General features: G+C 40.9%; 1 protein-coding gene across 1 annotated transcript in view; it reads left to right on the plus strand.

Annotated features, from left to right (window-relative positions):
* Nucleotides 1–21,372, plus strand: part of rnf145a (ring finger protein 145a) — a 136,150-nt gene that overhangs the window by 50,287 nt on the left and 64,491 nt on the right. The window contains 2 exon segments of the mRNA XM_043703971.2: nucleotides 1,874–1,982; nucleotides 19,206–19,297. Coding sequence (XP_043559906.2) covers nucleotides 1,874–1,982; nucleotides 19,206–19,297 — 201 coding nt within the window.

Consider the following 21,372-nt stretch of genomic DNA (forward strand, 5'->3'; position numbering starts at 1 on the left):
TCTCTTTATCCCCATTCTCCCCTCTCTGTCCTTGTCCCACCCTGCAAACTCTGCCCACTCCTCTTCTGATTTGAATATCTCTATCAAATCTCCTCTCAAGTTCCTCTTCAGACAACCAAGTTATTTTGGCTGTTGTATAAATAGTTTATTTTCCCTGGATCCATTCTCATAATTTGTTTCTGTGCTCCCTCAAATGTTTCCACAGTATGGTGTGGTGCCAAAACTGAAGGCAGTACTTAAGTTCAAGCTGAGTTGATGCTTTATGTAGGTTTATTGTAACTTATTATTTTTGTACTGAATGCCCAATTATAAAGCCCAAGATTTAATATGCTTGACTTGTCATCCTCTTAGCTTTTCCTGTCTCCTTTAGTGATTTGTGCACCCATAACTCCAGGCCCTTCTGCTCTTGTTTGCCATTTTGAATAATATGTTTTTGTCTCGTCACATTGTTCCTACCAAAATGAATTACTTTACACTGCACTACATTAGATTGCATGTGGCATTTCTTTGCTCATTCAACTAACCTGTCTATGTCCTTCAGAGGTTTTAACAGTATCCTCAGTTTGCAATAGTTCCAAATTTTGTTCCATGCAGATTTTGAAAATATGCCCTGAACACCAAGGGATTCAGTAAGAGCAGAAGCACCAACTACTGGGAAATTTCACGATAAATCTTCCTCCAGTCTAAAAAGCCAACATAATGGTCTGTTTTCTGTCACTTGGCCAATGTTGTATTCCTGTCACCTGTAATTCATGAGCTCTAACTGTGCTCTTTTTGCATTACATAAAAGCAATACATTTGAAAATACCATTATTAAGCTCAGAAATCATACAATATCAGGTTATAGTCCAACAGGTTTTTTTTGAAAGCACTAGCTTTCACAGTGCTGCTTCGAGGTGATTTTTAACTAAAGTTGTTCAATATATCATTACACCTCCATGACACTGTAATCCTTTTGCTATAAATTCTGTTGTATGGTCATGTTCCACAACCACCTGATGAAGGAGCAGCACTCTGAAAGCTAATGCTTCCAAATAAACCTGTTGGACTGTCACCTGGTGTTGTGTGGTTTTTAACTTTGTCCACCCTGGTCCAACACCGGTATCTTCAAATCATTATTAAGCTCAGTGAGCTCTTGGAGAATGTAATTCACAAAAGAACAGAGCTCGCATTTTTTTGTGCTTTTGGAGTAGCCTGATGAGCCAGAATTAATGATTTATTGTTCTCGTGAAGTAGTACTCCACAAATTCTATTGATTTGAACTTCTCAGGGACCATTATCATATTTGACAGGTGCCTTCATTCAAGTTTCAATTGTAGGGTGAGGGGATCAATTTTAAATCAAAGTTGGCACTTAATCCTATCTTTTGAGAAAGATATGGGTAAATGAAACAGTCTGCCATGCTTTCTGAGAGACCCGTTGCTGTGGTGAAAGTGTAACAATTGAAATAGTAACGAGGTCTTCTAAATTAATAAATTAAAACATAAGGGAATATGATGCTAGTTGTATTTATGTCCTTATGACGGATAAATTGTGTAAATTGAACCAAGTGCATTTAGTCAAAATGCATTTATGATGTAGATTGACTTATAGAATCTTGCACTAAATTAACCTGTTTGGACCAAGACGCACCTCCTATTAATTTCTTTGGAAGGATTCAAGAATTTAACCTGCAAAAGGACAGTAACTTAGTTCGTGACAAGAGTAGTTGTACATTGCTGGATCAGGCTGTTATAAAAGTAGAAATGGAGACATGTATCAGCTTCCAAAAAAAACAACATGCTTACATCATTTAAAGGAATCCAATTATTGTATTTCTGTTATTGCAGTGTTATTTAAGGTGATTAAATTTGTTATCTTTTATGTCTTTCAGGTTATATAATAAGTCTCGTTCTCCTCACTTTGCCTCGGCAGCATTTGGTCCAGCTATATCTATATGTTTTGACTGCGCTACTTTTATACGCTGGGCACCAAATTTCTCGGTAAGGACATTTTAGAATATTTAGTTCAGTAGTTCAATTAAATCTTTCTGTAAATTAAAGGTAAGGGACTAGATGTTAAGCACTTTTCTGTCGCCTCCAGCACAGTTCAAATTCTGGATAGGTTGATTGTTGTTTGAGCTAGCTGCTGTTCTTAACTCATGAAAATGTGAGTAATCTGATCTATGCACTAACTCGTCCTCTTTTCACGAAGTCTTGACTTAAAAACAGTGACATTCTCATTCAGGCCAGCAAGATTGGAAGTGATAAATGTTAACATGTCATATTTCTGTGCAGGAGTTGTTTTTCTTTGTTGGAACCAAGATATATTGGGTAACATGGAGGCAATTTTATTCATTAGCTAACCGTACGTGCTTCTGATTGGAGTGCTCAACATTGTTACTGGTTTCTCAAAATGAAAGTTATTCCAAGGCGTTTATCATTTTGAATATAGGGCAAAGGATAAGAAAATGTAAACCTAATTCATAAGCTGTTGGGGACAAATAAATTATCCAATCTTTTAAAGGGACCTCAGCCTTCTAACAAGGCTTGACTAAGTTTTAAGCACCTGTGAATGCTTAAAAGGATAGTATTGCTTCTGTTCAAATTTTTCTGTGCCATTACTGATTTTATTTACATATGTATGGGACTCTGTTGGTGGTTTCTTAACTTTTTTCATTTGTGTTCTGCTTTCTGTGTTTTTTTCCAAATTATTGTTGTTCTTCCCCTTTCTGTCATTATTTCTGTTTTCATTGTAGATATAATTGAATTAAATCTGGCAGATTAACCCAAGAGTGATGCTGCAGTATCCTACGGGGATTCAAAGAAAGACCTTAATCAATCAAGCTGAAGCTTGTTAGTCAGATATTTCATAGAAACTATTCCGTTTTCTTAAATCATTTAAATGGCAACTAGATTTCATGTCAGGGGAGTGTGCATTGGCCACACTTAATGCAATCTTCTTCTTAAACATCAGTTTCACCATTTTAAGTATTGAAACATTACTGAGCATAATTTGTGTATGATGATCCAAAATATCTGTGAAATCCTGGCAGTTTGGTTAGTTCAGTTTTGGAGTTTAGATCTCTGAATGCATTTGAAGAGGAGGTAGGTAGATTTTTGTAATATCAAGGAGTTGATTGTTATTTTGAGCTGACATGAGAAGAATTGAAGACTGCAGTAGATTGGCATGATTGTGCATGCTTGACTTGAGGGGACAAATTGCCTTCACCTACTACTTGCATTTTGATACATCAGATTGCAGAAATAATCATCTACATTTCTGCTTCCAGTTTAATGGGTGAAATTAAGTAACTTGTTTACAGTTAGAAATGGAAACTAGGTAATGTTGAATGCACCTATTTTGAAAGAATGTTTTGCTTATTTGTGGACAAATAAATGCAGCTGGGACAGTAGAAGCAAAAACACTTTAAGTAGCTTAAAATGAATATGGTGGCAGATGAAGAAATCCAGGCCCTGGGTGGAGCTGTGGGTAATAAAGTCAAAGAATGTGATGCTGGAAAAGTACAGCAGGACAGGCAGCATCTGAGGAGCAGGTGAGTCGATGTTTCAGGCATAAGCCCTTCTTTGACTCTTGATATCCAGCATCTGCAGTCCTTACTTTCTCCCTGTGGATGATAAAGTCCTAAGGGAGAAACAAGCTGTGGAAGAGTGAAAGGCAAGGTAGGAGAGTGATAAAATCAGATCTGGGACTGGAGCTCTGCACAATATAGAACATAGAAAAGTACAGCACAGAACAGGCCCTTTGGCCCGCGATGTTGTGCTGAGGTTTAATCCTAATGTAAAATATAATAACTTTACCTATGCAACCCTCAACTCACTGCTATCCATTTGCATGTCTGGCAATCGCTTAAATGTCCCTAATGACTCTGCTTCCACCACCACCGCTGGCAACGCATTCCATGCATTCACAACTCGCTGCGTAAGGAACCTCCCTCTGATGTTTCCTCTATACTTTTCTTCTAATATCTTAAAACTATCATCCCTCATACCAGTCAATCCTGCCCTGGAGAAAAGTCTCTGACAATTGAATCTATCTATTCGTCTCATTATCTTGTATACCTCGATCAGGTCTCCTCTCTTCCTCCTTCTTTCCAGAGAGAAAGGTCCGAGCTTTTTCAACCTTTCTTCATAAGGCAAGCCCTCCAGTCCAGGCAGCATCCTGGTAAACCTTCTTTGCACCCACTTCAAAGCCTCTATCTTTCCTGTAGTAGGGCGACCAGACCTGGACACAATATTCCAAGTGTGGTCTCACCAGAAACTTTTAGAACTATAGCAAAACCATGCGGCTCTTGCACTCGATCCTCCTGTTAATGAAAGCCAAAACACCATATGCTTTCTTAACAACCCTATCCACTTAGGTGGCAACTTTGAGGGATCTATGTGCTTGTGCACCCAGATCCCTCTGTTCCTCCACACTGCCAAGAATCCAGTCTTTAATCCCATATTCAGCATTCAAGTTCGACCTTCCAAAATGCATCACTTTGCATTTGTCCAGGTTGAACTCCATCTGCCATTTCTCAGCCCAGCTCTGCATATGTTGCACTGCAGCCTGCAATAGCCCTCGATACTGTCGACGGCACCTCCAACCTTTGTGTCATATGCAAATTTACTAACTCACCCCTCAACCTCCTCATTTATAAAAACAACGAAGAGCAGAGGCCCAAGAGCAGAGCGCTGCAGGACCCCACTCAACACTGACCTGCAGGCAGAATACTTTCCATCTACAACCACTGCCTGCCTTCTGTCAGCCAACCAATTCTGAATCCAGATAGCCAAATCTCCCTGTATCCCATACTTCCTGACTTTATGAATGAGCCTACCTTATTAAATGCCTTGCTGAAGTCTATATCCACCACATCCACTACTCGGCCTTCGTCGACCTGTCTTGTCGCCTCCTCAAAGAACATAATAATATTTGTGAGGCGTGACCTGCCCCTCTCAAAGCATGCTGACTGCCTTTAATCATGCTATGCTTTGCCAAATAGTCATAAATCCTATCCCTCAGAATTCTTTCCAAAACTTTGCTGACCACACACATAAGACTGACTGGTCTGTAATTGCCAGGGATTTCCCTATTACCCTTCTTGAAATATAGCCAGACCCAAGAGTGAATCTGTACTTATGAAGGCTGGTCTGAGAGTGGAGCTGTGGCTGATATCGCCAGTCTCAAGAGTCGGATTTGTAGGTGAGACAGCAAGGTCCTAGAGCAATAGGAGAGAAATACAGTCAGGCCCAGGCGTGGTACTGCTGGAGCCTGAGTTGTGCAGTGGAAGGTAAATCCCCAGCCCCTTGAGGCTGAAGCCGCAAAAGCAAAGTGACATGTTAGGAGTGGCATGACAAGACCGAAAATAAATGCCTCGCTGGTGAGCTTTGATGTTTTATGTTTGTGCTTTTAAGTTCAAGAAGTATCTCAAACTCAGCTAAATAATGCCCTAAATAATGCCTCAACCTATTAGGGCAGTAAGTAAATCACCATACATATTAAATCGAGATAGGGTAATGTGAGAATGCCAGAATGCTGCTTGTGTTTTGATGCTGCATGCATGAGAAGTAGCTCTGCGTGTAGCCTTGTATTCCTTCTACAAGGCTGAAATCTGCATGGATAGTTTGTTTACCAATATTATTGCTGTGGGGGTGCAGGCAACAGGTCATTGAGTCATACAGCATGGAAACAGACACTTTGGCCCAACTTGTCCATGTACCTGTCGAAATGTCTTTCAAATGTTGTTGTTGTACTTGTCTCTACCACTTCCTCTCGCAGCTTGATCCACATATGCACCTGTTTGAAAAAGTTGCTACTCAGGTCACTTTTAAATCTTTCCCCTCTCAGCTTAAACCTATGTCCTTAGTTTTGTATTCATCTGCCCCTTCAAAATTGGCCTTGCCCTAATTTATAAGTTTACATGGGGACCAGTCCTACCACTTTCCACAACAATTTTAAAACTTAAAGGATTATGGTCACTGTTCCCAAAGTGCTCCCCACTAATACCTCAGTCACTTGCTGTGCCTTATTTTCCAAGTAGAGTTTGCCCCTTCTCTAGTAGTGCCTTAGACATATTGATTGAGAGTTTTCTTGAACACACTTAACACATTCCTCTCCATCCAAGGCCTTAACCCTATGACAGTCCCAGTCTATGTTTGGAAAGTTAGAATCCCCTCCTATTAGAATCCTATTATTCTTAAAGATAACTGAGATCTCCTTACATATTTGTTTCCCCCTGACTATTGAGTAGCCTTTAGTACAATCCCAATAACATGATCATCCCTTTGGTTGTTTCTCAGTTCCACCCATATAGCTTCACTCAATCCCTCAGGAGTATCGACTTTAAGCACTACTGTGATGTTTTCCCATATCAAAAACACCACTCCGCCCCCCCCCCCCCAACGGTGTCCTTCGTATAACATCTCTCTGAGCTGCTAGTTCTTTCCCTCCCTGAGCCATGTTTCTGTAATAGCTATGATATCGCAGTCCCATGTTCTCATCCATGCCCATCCAGAGTTCATCTGCCTTACCTGTTGTTTTAAAAAATTCTCAAGGTCAGGTTCGTAGGAGAGTAGTCTGACACAGAACAAACGACCAAGAGGCGAGTCTGCTAGAATATGGGCATTTTATTCCCCGCAGCGTCGCCACAACCAACGGGTCTGGCTTATACTCACTCTACATGTTACCGGAACTGGGAGCCGTCAGTTCTCGTAGAGCGGTTGCCAACAACCCACGCTCGGCGGTTAAACGTAACCCCGGAGCAGACTCACCGAACTGGAGACTTTTCCAGCTGATATACTCTTTTCCAGATATAAACATTCATGTGAACAGCAGAGCAAGGCTAAAAAACACATTCCATTCTGGTTACATACAGATAAGAAGATTCACACGGGGAGGTGTGTAATAAGATTCACACGGGACTAAGCAACACCTCCATTCCGGTTAGATTCACACATGTATTGGGACATAATTTTTAACCGTTTCACCACATTCCACTGCTTGGAATTTTACACCACACCTGTCAGACCTCTTGCATTGAAATAAATGCAGTTTAATTCATCAGTCTTTCCCTCGTTCTCTGCCATGCCCTTGCCTGGCTATTTAACTTGCTTTTTTTAGCTTCTGTACCAGCCTCCAATTTCTCTCTTGTCTCATGACTGTTTAGGGTCTTAACCCACTGCCAGATGAATTTAACCCCTCCAGAGTAGAACTAGCAAATCTCGCCACCAATATATTGGTCTTCCTCCAGTTCAGTTGCAACCCATCCCTCTTGAAGAAATCACTTCTGCCCCAGAAGAGAATCCAGTAAACCAAGGTTTTAATCCCTGCCACCTGCACCAGCCCTTCAGCCACACATTCTTCTACCCTATCTTTGTATTCCTACTCTTGCTCACACACAATCCAGACATTGCTACCCTTGAGGTCCTGATTTTTAACCTCCCTACATTCACTTTGCAGGATCTCATCCCTTTTTCGTCCTGTGTCACTGGTATCACTGTGCATAAACACCTCTGGCTGCTTATGCTTTGAAATGTTCTTGACCGTGACACCAGGGATACAACACACCATCCTAGAATCTCTATCATGGCTGCAGAAATGCCTGTCTCTGCCCGTGACCAGAGATTTTCCTGTCACAATTGCTTCCTTGGACTTTGCCATACCCTGCCTTCCAGCAGATCCAGTTGTGTTGCCAAAGACCAGGCTGCTGCTGTTTTCACTGAGAGGCTATTCACATCCCCTCCCCATCCCACCCAACAATATCCAAAATGAAAAACTACTTTGAGAGGGAGATAGCCAGTACTACCTGCCTACCTCTTCTGGCAGTCACCCATCTACCAGACTGTGCCTGTGATGTGACCACATCACTGAAGCTACTACCTATTCCACTCTCTGCCTCCTGTTTGGTCCTCAGTGTTTCCAGCTGCTGCTCCAACCAATCCATGTAGTAAGTAAGGATGACTGCCAGACAGTCAAGAAGAGCAAGGCAAGAAATGCAAGATTTCCCTGAGGGCATCTCATCCTACGTTTGTCAGGGGGCTGACTTATCTGATGGGCGCATCCAAAATTATTTCGATGTGCATTTGCAATACCAAGGCTATGAGGCTATAGACCAAGTGCTAGAAAATAAATTGGGGTGACTGAAGTGATTGTTTTTGACCTATGCAGACTCGGTAGGTCAAATGGCCCTTTGCTGTGCTGTAGATTTCATTGATTCTGTAACTGAATCAGTAGCGTCTCAGTGACTCACCTGTGCAGGAAGCAGGCAAAAGGTTGGGAAAACAGTGCTGCTAAATATTCTCAAGTTAGGCCATTTATGTGGTGCAAATTTCAGTTTAGGACAGTATGCTGTTGTCTTGGTGCTTGCATCATGAATCCTGCTTAGGGCTAGGGAGTGTCTGGAAACAGGTGGAGGTACCATTACACTACTGTCACAAACAAGAGGCAAAAATAGAAGAGGCAATGTACAATGAGATTAGAAGAAAGAAGTGCAGAGTGGCTACATGAGTGGTGTTGATTTGTCCTAATAATAAGGTGAGACATTAATTCAATGGGCGGGAGAAGAACTCCAGTCAGCAAAGTTATCTCAACATTTCTTACTGAACCAGGACCTGGTTCCAGGGAATGATGGAAACATTTGTTGAACGGTAACAAGATCAAATGAGCTCTGGAAAAAGAATAACAGCATCTTTGATAAAAGTACTTAATTGACGTGGGGCCGATTTTAATTAAATCGGATTGGATTGCAAGATTGGCATTGTGCAAAGGGAGCACTGGGGTTCCCTTTAAGGAGGATATGGTTTGAGTACGGTTAACCCATTACCAAAGTGACAAAACATTCAAGCTTCCTTGGTGACAAAGGAGAGCGCAGTGAACCAGCGAAAGATGCATATGATGTGTCAGGTTGGTAATATGAGTGAGAATCCAGCCTGACTCTAGTGAATAGTGGGAATGTCAAATGGGAGTTAAAAGATGGCGTGAGAAGGGACTGATAACTTATCCAGTGACTCAATTAGCTAAAATTTAGCCAAATTTATTAAAAAGGCTGGTTGTGTTTAGAAGTTTCTAAGTTGTCCAGACTGGATAGAATGCAATAGAGAAAGCAAAGGGCAGAAAGTATGGAAATTGCAAGGGAACTAGCCATAATCTTCCAATTCTCTTAATATCTGTGATAAACCAGGACAAAATTATGGTATGAAACGTTGCGTACACAGAGTTTCAAAAGGCCTTTGATTCACTGGCATTAAACAGCTTCATCAATAAATCATGGAATAAAAGGGAAAGAGGCTGCATAGACAGCTACACAGTTCACAGACAAGAAACAGAACAGTTATGAACAGACTTTTGTTTGGACTGAAGGAAAACATGTGCCAGTGTTCCCCAGGGGTTAGTAGTAGGATAATTGCTTTTCTTAATGTATGTTGATGACTTGGATCTGAATGTTTAGGGAAACCTTTTAAAATTTGCAGATCCAAAACTAGGAAGCATTGCAAACTCTATGATAGACTTCAGAAGAACAAACCATGCTGGTCATTTGGGTAGGTAAGTGACAAGTGAAATTTGGTGTAGAGAGGTACGGCACAGTGGCACTGGTTAGCATATCTACCTCACGGCGCCAGGGATCCAAGTTCAATCGCAGCCTTGGGTAACTGTCCAGATGCTGTTTCAGTATCTGTGTGGGTTTCTGCTGGGTGCTGTGGTTTCCTCCCACAAAAATTGCCATTTTGCAATCCAATCCGATTTAACCATGTTAAATTGCTCTGAAGTATCCATGGGTATGCAGGATAAGTGGATTAGCCACAGTGAATGTGGGATTATGGGGGATAGGGTAGGTTGGGTGGGATGCCTTTCAGAGGGCCAGTGCAGGCTCAATGGGCCAAATGGGCTCCTCTTTGCACTGTAGGGATTCTAAGTGTGAAATAATTCATGTTGGCTGGAAGAATGGTGAAAGATAACTTAAAGTGAAAGATACAGTTCAAAATGAAGTGCAGGAACAGTGACAGCTGAAGGTCTCTGCAGAAAACGTTGAAGGAAGCAGATTGATTAAGAAAGTGTTGAAAAAGGCATTGAGAGTGCTGGGCTTTATAAGTACTGGGTTTGAGTGTAAAATGAAGCCATCTATGACAAAACACCAATAAGTCTAAATTCAGCAAATTCTGCAGTATTATGCCCAGATCTGGATCCTGCATCTCAGGATGTATGTAAAGACATAGATAAGGTGCATAAAAGATTTGGGGAATAATTTCAGGGGTGAAGTTTTAAGAAAACAAAGATTTAGTTGCATGCTTCCAGAAGCCAAGACTGAAAGGAGACTGGATAAAACCTTTGGGAATTCACGCAAATATGGACAGAACACAAACTAACTATTGCATTTGATAGCAGAGTTGAAAACCTGAAGGTGCATACTAATAGACCTGGAGTTAGAATCATAGAATCCCTGCAGTGTGAAGCCCTTCGGCCAGTCAACTTCCCACCAACCCTCTGAAAAGCATCCCACCCAGACCCACCCCCGACCCTATAATTCTGCATTTCCCATGGCTATTCCACCTAGCTTGTACTTCCCTGACCACTATGGGCAATTTAGTATGGGCACTGTACCTAACCAGGCAGAAGTGGGTACTGCAGATGCTGGAGATTAGAGTAAAGGTTAGAGTCTTGATTTTCCTGCTCCTCGGATGCTGCTTGAACTGCTGTGCTTTTCCAGCACCACTCTAATCTTGACTGTGCTTAACCAACTGTCTTTGAATTATGGGGCAAAATCAGAACATTTGGAGGAAACCCAAGCAGGTACAGGGAGAATGGGAAAACTCCACACAGACAGTTACCCAAAGGTGGAATTGAACTCCGAGCGCAGATGCTGTGAGGCAGCAGCGCTAACCACTGAGACACCGTGCTGCCTCAAACTAAAGTGGAGAATGTGGCCTTGAGGCAAAGAATAACTTTGTGGTGCACTCAGTGGTTGTGAACTGAAACAATTCTTTCTGTATGGTAAAGGGAGATTAAATGTGGCTTTCAAAAGAGATTTGGACAAGCACCTGAAGTTAAATAGTTTTGATTTTCTGATGAGACATTGGAAGTTGCTGAATTACTCTTAAAAGAAATGGATGTGAACTTTTGACCAAATAACTACCTGTGCATGTAACCATTCTGAGTCAGATGCTGTGCTGGGAAGGTTGTATGTTAAGTGGCTGTCCTAAATTTACAGTTATCCGGAAAACATGCTTAGTATACAGAGCATAGGGATCTCTATTAGATTTGTATTTTGTGGACCTGATCATACAAAAGGAGTGCAATTATGAAGGAGTTAGCATAATTGTGGGTTTGTTCGCCAAGGTAGGATGTTGATTTGCAGACTTTCCCGCTCGGCAAATATACCCACAACCACGAAAACTGGCATCTGAACTACAAATCTTAAGGCAAACCTTGTCAGACTTGCTTGCTCAGTCAGTACAATTTTGTGATTCTGTTTTAGAAAGCCACTTTGAATCTGGCCTCAACCATGTGAACAGAGTTCTTCAATCCATCCACAACATACAACAAAAAATTAATATACAGTGTAGTTCTAGATTTAGTCTTTCAGTTGCACGGTTGAAAGTAGTGATTTCTGAGGAGAGACTGAGCAGTTAAAATCTACACTGGAGTTTAGAAGGATGGGGGAAATCTCTTTGAGCTCATAAGATGCTAAATGGGATTGACAAAGTCGATGTAGAGCAGATGTTTCCCCTTGTGGGGCAATCTAGAATGAGAGCCAATGTTTTAAGCTAAGGGCTGGCAGATTCAAACTGGAAATGTGGAGGATTTACTTCTCTCTAAGAACGGTGAATTTGTGGAATTCACTCTCCCAGAGTGCAGTAGATACCAGGACACTGAATAAATGTGAGGAGGAGAGAGATTTCTAATTCATACTGGGTTAATAGATTATTGGGAGCAGATGGGAAAGTGGCAGATATGAGATCAGCTGTGAACCATATTAAATGGTGGAGCAGGCTCTTGTGCTAAATTGCTGATTCCTGGCCCTTGTTCTTAAAACAGAGTCAAAGAGATGTACAGCATGGAAACACACCCTTCAGGGAGGAGAAAGGGAGGACTGCAGATGCTGGAGATCAGAGCTGAAAAATGTGTTGCTGAAAAGCGCAGCAGGTCAGGGAGCAGGAAATTCGACGTTTCGGGCATAAGCCCTTCTTCAGGAATGAAGAAGGGCTTATGCCCGAAACGGCAATTCTCCTGCTCCTTTTTTGCTGCCTGACCTGCTGCGCTTTTCCAGCAACACATTTTTCAACACACCCTTCAGTCCAACTCGCCCATGCCAACCAGATATCCTAACCAATTCTAGTCCCATATTTTTCCCCCCTCACCTTAAACCTATGCCTTCTAGTTCTGGACACCCCCACTCCAGGGAAAAGATCTTGTCTACTTACCCTATCCATGCCCCTCATGATTTTATAAACCTCTATAAGGTCACCCCTCAGTCTCCAGGGAAAGAAGCCCGAGCCTATTCAGCCTCTCCCTATAGCTCAAATCCTCCAACCCTGGTAACATCCTTGTAAATCTTTTCTGAACCCTTTCAAGTTCCACAGCATCCTTCCAATAGGAGGGAGACCAGAATTGCACATAATTTCCAAAAGTGGCCTAGCCAATGTCCTGTACAGCCACAACATGACCTCCCAACTCTGATACTCAATGCTCTGACCAATACAGGAAAGCATACCAAATGCGCCTTCACTGTCCTATCTACCTGGGACTCTACTTTCAAGGCATTATGAACCTGCACTCCAAGGTCTCTTTGTTAAACAACACTCCCCAGACCTTACCATTAAGTGAATAAGTCCTGTGCTGATTTGCCTTTCCAAAATGCAGCAACTCCTATTTGTCTAAATTAAACTAAATTAATCTGTCTGCCACTCTTCAGCCCATTGGCTCACCTGATCAAGATCCTGTTGTACTCTGAGGTAGCCACCTTCGCTGTCCACTACACCTCCAATTTTAGTGTCTTCTGTAAACTTACTAACTATACCTCCTGTGTCCACATCCAAATCATTTATATAAATGATGAAAAGCAGTGGACCCAGCACTGATTCTTGAGGCACATCACTGGTCACAGGCCTCCAGTCTGAAAAGCAACCCTCCACCACTACCACCCTCTGTCTTCTATCTTCAAGCCAGTTCTTTATCCAAATGGCTAGTCTTCCATGTATTCCATGAGATCGAACCTTGCTAACCAGTCTACCATGTGGAACCTTGTCGAATGCCTTAGTGAAGTCCTTATAGATCACATGCCTTCATCAATTCTCCTTGTTACCTCTGCAAAAAACTCAATCAAGTTTGTGAGACATGATGTCTCACGCACAAAGCCATGTTGACTATCCCTCATCAGTCCTTGTCTTTCCAAATACGTGTAAATCCTGTCCCTCAGGATTCCCTCCAACAACTTGCCCACCACCGACATCAGATTTACCAGTCTGTAGTTCCCTGGCATTTCCTTACCACGTTTCTGAAATAGTGACATCATGTTAGCCAACCTCCAGTCTACTGGCAACTCGTCTGTGACTATCAATGATACAAATATCTCAGCAAGGGGTCCAGCAATCATGTCTCTAGCTTCGTACACATTTACCTGATCATGTCCAGGGAATTTACCCACTTTTATGCATTTCAAGACATCCAGCACCACCACCACTGTTAAAAATCACACAACACCAGGTTATAGTCCCAACAGGTTTATTTAGAAGCACGAGCTTTTGGAGTGCTACTGCTTCATCAGATTATTGTTGAATTCCAAATAAACCTGTTCAACTATAACCTGGTATTGTGATTTTTAACTTTACATCACTGTCCAACACTGGCACCTCCAAATCAGCTGCTCCTCTGTAATATGGACATGTTTCAAGATGTCACCATCTATTTCCCCACATTGTATTATCTTCCATGACCACCTCCACAGTAAACACTGATGCATATGTTCTATGTTCTTAAATATTTTTGTTCCATTTAATGTGAATCCTGTTGCTTGTGCTGAGCAACAATTCTGCCAAGATACTGAAGTATACTTGATAAAAATAAGTAAGAAAATTATTACCAAAAAATTATAAATGTGCTGAGAAATTACTAGCTCTTTCAGAATCAGTGAACCCAAAAAAATGGCTTTGGAGCAGGTTTAGATAATTCAGTCCTTTGAGCCTGCTCCACTATTCACCTCTCATTATTCTAAACTGCAGTCGGTATAGGGCGACCTTATTCAACCTTCCTTCCTAAGATGAGTCTTTAATCACAGGAATGAATCAAGTGATGAACTGCCCGTACTACAATTACGTTCTTTTTTCAAATAACGTGACTAAAGCTGCACACAATATTCTCTAAATGCGTTCTCATCAACGACCTGAACAGCTGCATTAAAATTGGCCGACTTTTTCATGTTCTGTTCCATTTATAAAAAATGCTAACCTAGCATTTGCCGGCTTAACTACATGTTGTACATGCATGCTAATTTTGAGAGTAATTTATCGGAGCACCCTGAATCCTCTAAATGATCCAAAAAGGCATCATTTCAGAAATTTAAAACTGCAAAGGGACGTCAGTGACAGAAAAGCAAATAGTGGTACATCAAAACCTGCATGCATTAATAAATGGAGGAAAATTATGTGGTCGTAATTGGAGAAAGATGTTTGCAAACACCAGTCAGAATAGGTAAGCAAAAGGAGGGAAAATTACAAAAGAAATGCTGATATTAATCAAAGGGGAAAAATGTTAACCAAAAGCCAAAAATAGTTTTTAAGAGGCCAAGTCCAAAGTACCAAAGGTTAGTTAAGTGCCTTCCTGAAATAATACTACCCTCTTTGGTGTACATCCAGTGTTATCTTGATGAATTACTATTCATTGTTTTGTGTTTTTTGAATGAGCATGGTTGCGTGTGTTTTTCTGCAGAATCCAATCCAGATTTCCTCTGCAATTGTGCACTTGAGATGTGCTGGTGCTGTTGACTCCTAGTTGTCTGTACTGGCTACAAGGGATATTTAATCAGTGTTGAGCATTGGGAATCTGGATGACAGCGATTATTGTGGTAGGCATGGGGAAATTGACAGGAAAAAGTCTGCTGTCTCCAGGTGCATCTATCTTACTTTTGATTAATTTTCAGCTAACCAGTTAGCAGCTTTGGAGTTGTCCAGTCAGTGTTTTGCTCTGGAATTCCAAATCTGATTTGGTGGACTCCATAAGTGCCTGATTGAGGACCTCTGCAGTAAAGCCTCTAACTTCCCGTCTGCTTTTGCATGGTTGACCTGAAAAGATGCTTTTGTTGCTGTTGTATTATCAGACTGAAAATATCATTGCCTGGAAAAAGCAGCTTGAGGATCTTCTTAACGCAGAATCTGTCTTCAGTGTGAATGTCCTTGATTCCATCTCAGTGTACTACATGTCGCTTTGTCCATAAAACCCCTACCCAGAGTGGGGTAAAAAAGTAATTCATCAGCTCAAGAACAACAAGGCATCTTGAGTAGGTGGAATTCCTGCCAAACCACTAATTTATAACATGGGTTGTGTAATTACATGTCCCTAATTTGCCTTAATGGGAAGCAGGAGCATATGCCAGGAGATTCATGTTTTAATTGTGACCATTTGAAAGGGCTGACTGTGGTAACTGTTTGATCTCATATTTTCCAAGGAGAGTCCAAGTTGTGGGGTGGTTCCAGCTAATTTTTATTGCGATTTAAAGATTCATTCTCCAGAGTAATACAGCGCACACAAAGCTTCAGAATGTCTTTTAATTTTTCCACTTGAAGCTGAGAGCTCACATGTCCTCTCTTTGTTTACTATTGGTCAGCAACGCCAAGTTATCCATTTGTAATTGGCTGTCTGGTACAGCATCTGATACAGTTCACGCTAGCCTCAGCAATTTCCATGCATTTAACAACAAAGAGATGGATAGCTTTGTGGTCCATCCCTGGTCCTTCATGATGTTTTTTCCATACTTCCTTATCATCTTGAGGCTTTTCACAATGGATACTGTATTCAGATAGAATTTTACCAGCTGCACCACATTAATTGGATACTTGCCTATCACTTCAGGACATTTTAAATTCTTCATTACAGGAGAAACAAAAGTTATGTGATTAAACCTAATGTTAGAATTGTTTAACTAACAAGTTGTATCTTAATGTGTTCACTTAATGCACATTGCAATGTCTGTTAATCTCTGTAAGTCATTTCTCCCTGTAATGATATGGGGGATAACTTTATTGGCTGAAGCTGGTTTGAATCTTTTCCTCTGATTTTTTTTGTATAAAGGTGGATCTATACTGCAGAATCTATATCTGTGATTAAATGAAGGATCTTAACTAAAACCTACTCTTAGTATTGTAACAGATTGGTTAAGTAATTCAAAGAAACAACTAATTAGTGTGAAATGTTCTTAGCTATGTCTTTTGTGTAAGCAATTGCAGTTACATATTCTATCTCATCTAGTAACCTTGAATCTACAGAGCTGTGATTGTTCTACTTGTGAAGACTACATTAAGTAAATACTTTCCCAAGCGCTGTAACTATTGTCACCCATGGGCTGCTCAGTCATGGGCAACCCTAAGAGTAACAATGGAGATGGGGAAATTATTGCAAGAATAACTGCAGAAGTTTCACCCGTTAGGACCCTCGTGAATCATTGTCTCTGTATGGCTGAACAGTTCCTTCCAGAGTCACAATGCAGATTTCACCCTCTGACTGGCACAATGGATATGATATTTATGATATAACTAGAGGAGAACTGCAGAATACATATCCAACTCTTATTTATAGCCTTGACTTCACGAAGGCCTGAGGCATTGTCTGGTTTTGTGGAATGTCGTCCTCTGTTTCGGTTGCCCAAAAGTTTGTCTCTGTCTTCTGCCTGTTCCGTGATAAGATGCCAGTGTGAACCTAAGCAATGGATTCACCACTGACCCAATTCTTGTTTAGAACCAGATCAAGCAAGATTATGTCATATCGCTAATGCTGTTCTTGGTCTTTAGATGCACTGCAGTACTGCCCCCATCTTTATCCATTGTATAAAGTCTTGGATAAAGTGGACCACTTAACAAATCTTGGGATATTACAGACAACAAGGGCAGCAATCGAGGTTCAGTACAGTTTTCAGATGCTAGTGCAGCCTTTGGTTGCCTGAGGAAGAGTATTATTGAATACCAGAATATAAAATCCAGCACCATGCTCATGGTCATACCCATGACTCAGACATGTGAACTGTAAGCAACAGGCGTCTCAAAACCCTGGAGTGGTGCCACTTGCACTGATTGCACAAGATTTTGCAAATTGACTGGCAGGGTAGAGGCACCAACATGCGTGCTTTTGCCCAGCCAGAATCAAAACATTAACCATGCTTGATCAGCACCATTTTATTGCCACATAGTCTGACATGAGACTCCCTAAAAGAGCATTCTGCTGGAAGCTTTCACTGGGTAAGCAAACCAATTGGTGGCATTGGTAGCACTTCAAAGACACCTTCAAACCTTCCTTGAAAATGTGCATCATAACTCTGGACACTCGGGAAGCCCTGGCCCAGTTGTGACCGAAGCTGTGGATTGTCTATGGGACTTTTCGCTCATCAAAGAACTCCTTTTTGGTGTAGAAGCAAGTCATCCTTTTTTATGTGAAGCTGCCTAAGAAAGAACAAAGATTGATCTATTTACTGTTAATAGGCTTGTGTGAAGTGCTCATGACAGTGTGGTCTACTTCTAAAATGTATCTGACATACTTTTACTTAATTATTTGGTGTTTGTTCATTTGCGGCTTCAGTCACAGCCTACCATCTTTATTCTGGAAGTGTTTATTCAGCCACTTTGCATCGATGGCATGGAAACAAATGATATATTGTTTAAGCCAAAGTGTGATGGCAAGGGCTTCTGTTTGACATGGATTTACTGTAGCCACTTAAACATGAAACAGATACACTTGTACTTTTAGGGAGCAAGGGCTCACTTACCAATGTGATCTTTGGTACTTAACTGAATCAGTCAAAAAAAATACTGTAGCAACAAAAACAAACTAAACTCCGTGTTCTGCAGCAAATGACTCCGTTCATGATTCCTTAAATGCAGAAATTGGGGATATAGTTGAATGCTCTCCACTTAACCTGAATGACTGTAGCTCCAGCAATGCTTTCATCAATCTAATGGGCACCCATCTAGCATTTTAAACACATTTCCTTCAATGGTACATCATGACTGCAGTATATAGTATTTTACTAATGCATTTATGCATTTTACTAATTTGCATGCCTGCCTTAACAGTACCTCCCATAGTCATGAACTCTAATGCCAAGAATGACAAAGGAACAGACACAACAATTCCACCACCAGCTTTCACATCTCTCACCTTCGGACTTGAAAATGTGTCATCCCTTCATTACAACTGTGTCAATACCTTGCAAATTCCTACTTTGTGACAGCCTAAGTTACATAAGCTGTGCTCTTGAATAAGTACAGTCTACAACTATTGCCTTGACAAATAGATATGAGGCACAAGCAAAAGCACAAGTTATTAGAAAAGCTCAGGAGGTTTGGCAGCACCTGTGAAGAGAAATTAAAGTTAAAGTTTCGGATCCAGTGACCTGGTGTTGAAGAACTGTCATCGGATCCAAAGCGTTATCTTTGATTTCTCTTCACATATGCTGTCAGACCTGCTGAGCTTTTCCAGTAACTTCTGTTTTTGTTTCTGATTGACAGCATCTGCAGTTGTTTCGGTTTTCATGTAGATATGGGCCATAACTGCTGGCCTCAACTAAGATGTTCATAGAGACTCGTAGAATGTTATAACACAAAAGGAGGCCATTTACGCTGATGTGCCAATGTTGGTCCTCTATCAGCACAAGCCAGGTAGCCTTAAAACCCTCCCCACCCTTGCAAAATCCAAGTACCTTCTATTCATATACCTTTTGCAAACTCAAAGACACCAAATGAATGACTCCATCCTCTTAAAAATCAAAATCACTTGGCATTAAATATAGGGCAGTGTTTGCTGATTCCAATGGATAATTGCACATTCATTTGGGAACATGCATGCACATGATCCTAAATATGGTACATGATTAAATAGACTTTCAAATTGTGAAAAGAAATCGGAATTAACAACACTTCAAATTGTTAATAGCTCTGTTTGTAGTACATGCTGAAAAATGGAGAAAACAGAAGGGCAGTTTGATCAAAATGTGAGTAACTTGTTTGTTTGTTTTTACTTTTTAGCGACTTTGTGAGGAGTGAGATAGAGTTTGGCCATGATGGACCTGTGTATGAGGAACCTTTGTCCCTGAACCGTTTCACCACAGCTTTGATAGGTATGATGGACTTTGAAATTCACCTAATGATGGAAATCTTTTTATAAGCTTCATGGTTTAGCAGTGATCTTTAATATCTTGCTTTGACAACAAATCACATCTTCAAGACTGTATGCAGTTGGATTTATTTTTATAATCCTCTTCTAATGGTATAGACATATTTTCCAAAGTTAGCTTTTTAAAAATGATTGTTTTCTTCAATTCACCCTGGCAGCAGACAATACTAGGAAATAATATCATGAAATTGTGCTCTTTTTGGTGAGTAATCATTTACTTTGATTCTGTAAAACAGATGAAGCTGGTTAATTGTTGCGTATCTAAGAAGTGATTAAAGGTTATCCTGTTGCTCAGATTAAAAATAATATAGCAACAGCTATGGTGAGTAAAATGTACAAAAACACAACCAAATATCAAGTCAAACACATTAAAGATGATAGGACAGTTTGTGTTATCGTTGCAGCATGTGGGAGTTCCTCAACGCCAGTTTCGTCCACAGTAAACCTGTCTGCAGATGGTGTTTGAAGTTTGAACAGCTCAGACGTAAAGCAGGACCCTCAGCAACAGGCCTTGCAATGTATCAGGAAGGGGGTGAATTATCTTGATTTCTTTGTACCAGCTGGCAGTCACAGCTCTGAGGGTAGTATTATCTTACTGAATCAATGTGTCCGAGACTGCGAATGAGACATGTACAGGGACCCAGATTTTTGGAATTTGTCCAGAATGTTTTAGGTTCTTTCAGCCTGTCTAGGTTCTGCATGGACGATGTTATAACTATAGCATCATGGTGCAGGAAGCTACTCATGGTGGGACTAAGAAGGAATGTAGTGATTGTAGTGGACATTGTAGCATGGGGTACTGACACACTTCTCTGCAACAAAGGGTAAGTGTCCAGCCAGTTTATTGGTGCTCGGGCTTGGGATATTTGCTTCCAGTTGAAAAGGAGCTTGGATTGAGATGTCGGCGCCCAGTATTCATTGCACATGTAGGTACCAATGGCATCGGACAAAGAAGGTTCTGCACAGTCACTGAGGAGTTGGGCACAAAAATAAGCAGAATCGAATCTGTTATTACCTGAACCTAGTGCACATTTACAGAGGGTAAATAAGATTAGAAAGATAAATGTATGGCTCAAAGACTACTGGTGGGAGAAGGGGGTTCCAGTTCATGAAACATTGGTACTAATACTGAGAAAAGTGGGATCTGGACCAATGGAACGATCTCCACTTGAATCGTGCTGGGGCCAGTGCTTTTGCCAATTATTATAGCTAGGGGAGTGGAGAAGATTTAAAGTGAAATAGTGGGGTAGGGGAAGATGTGATAAATCTAAGAGCAGAGTAGAGGCAAAAAGGAATTAACAAGTAAAGTGATAGCCAGACAGGAAGGAATCAGGAGTATGAATCTGAGAGTCAACATGTCCGAGTGGTGCACAAGCCCCTCAACAGCATCCACATACGGTGGCGCTAAAGGAAGAAATAACGTGAGCTTGTCAGAAAGGCATGATGATACTCATGGGAGACTTTAAGTACATATCCAATGGAAAAGACACATGGCCAGAAGTAGTCTCGAGTTTCGGGACATTTTCTCAGTATCGCAAATTTTGTAGCTGATAGGAAAGCAGGCTATATTAGATGTAGTATTGTGCAATGAGATAGGATAATTAATTATCTCATAGTGAAGATACCTCGAGGCTGCACTGACCATAATATGATCAAATTTTGTTTTTGGTTTGAGGAAGAGAGGAGTAGGTAACACTGTTTTGTCAAACTTGAACAAGGATACTTATGGGGGCATGAGATGAGAGCTGGCTAAAGTGAAATGATGAATTGGATGAAAAAATAGGCCCAGTAAAGATACAATGACAGACATTTCATGGATACTTCACAATACACAATAGACATATTTCAATGAATATGTAAAATTCCAAGGGATGGACCCACCATCATGGTTAACTTAAAGTTAAAAATGGTATTCAACTTAACTGGCATATAATTGTGCAGAGAGGTGGCAGTTCAGAATATTGAAATTTGAAAAAATGTTTTAAAACTGCCAAGTATCACCAAAACTTAATGGAGAGA

This window comes from Chiloscyllium plagiosum, unplaced genomic scaffold (assembly GCF_037043375.1).
Source record: "Chiloscyllium plagiosum isolate Xiang-an unplaced genomic scaffold, Cpla_swu_hap1 HiC_scaffold_16, whole genome shotgun sequence".
NCBI classification, from domain to species: Eukaryota; Metazoa; Chordata; class Chondrichthyes; order Orectolobiformes; family Hemiscylliidae; genus Chiloscyllium; species Chiloscyllium plagiosum.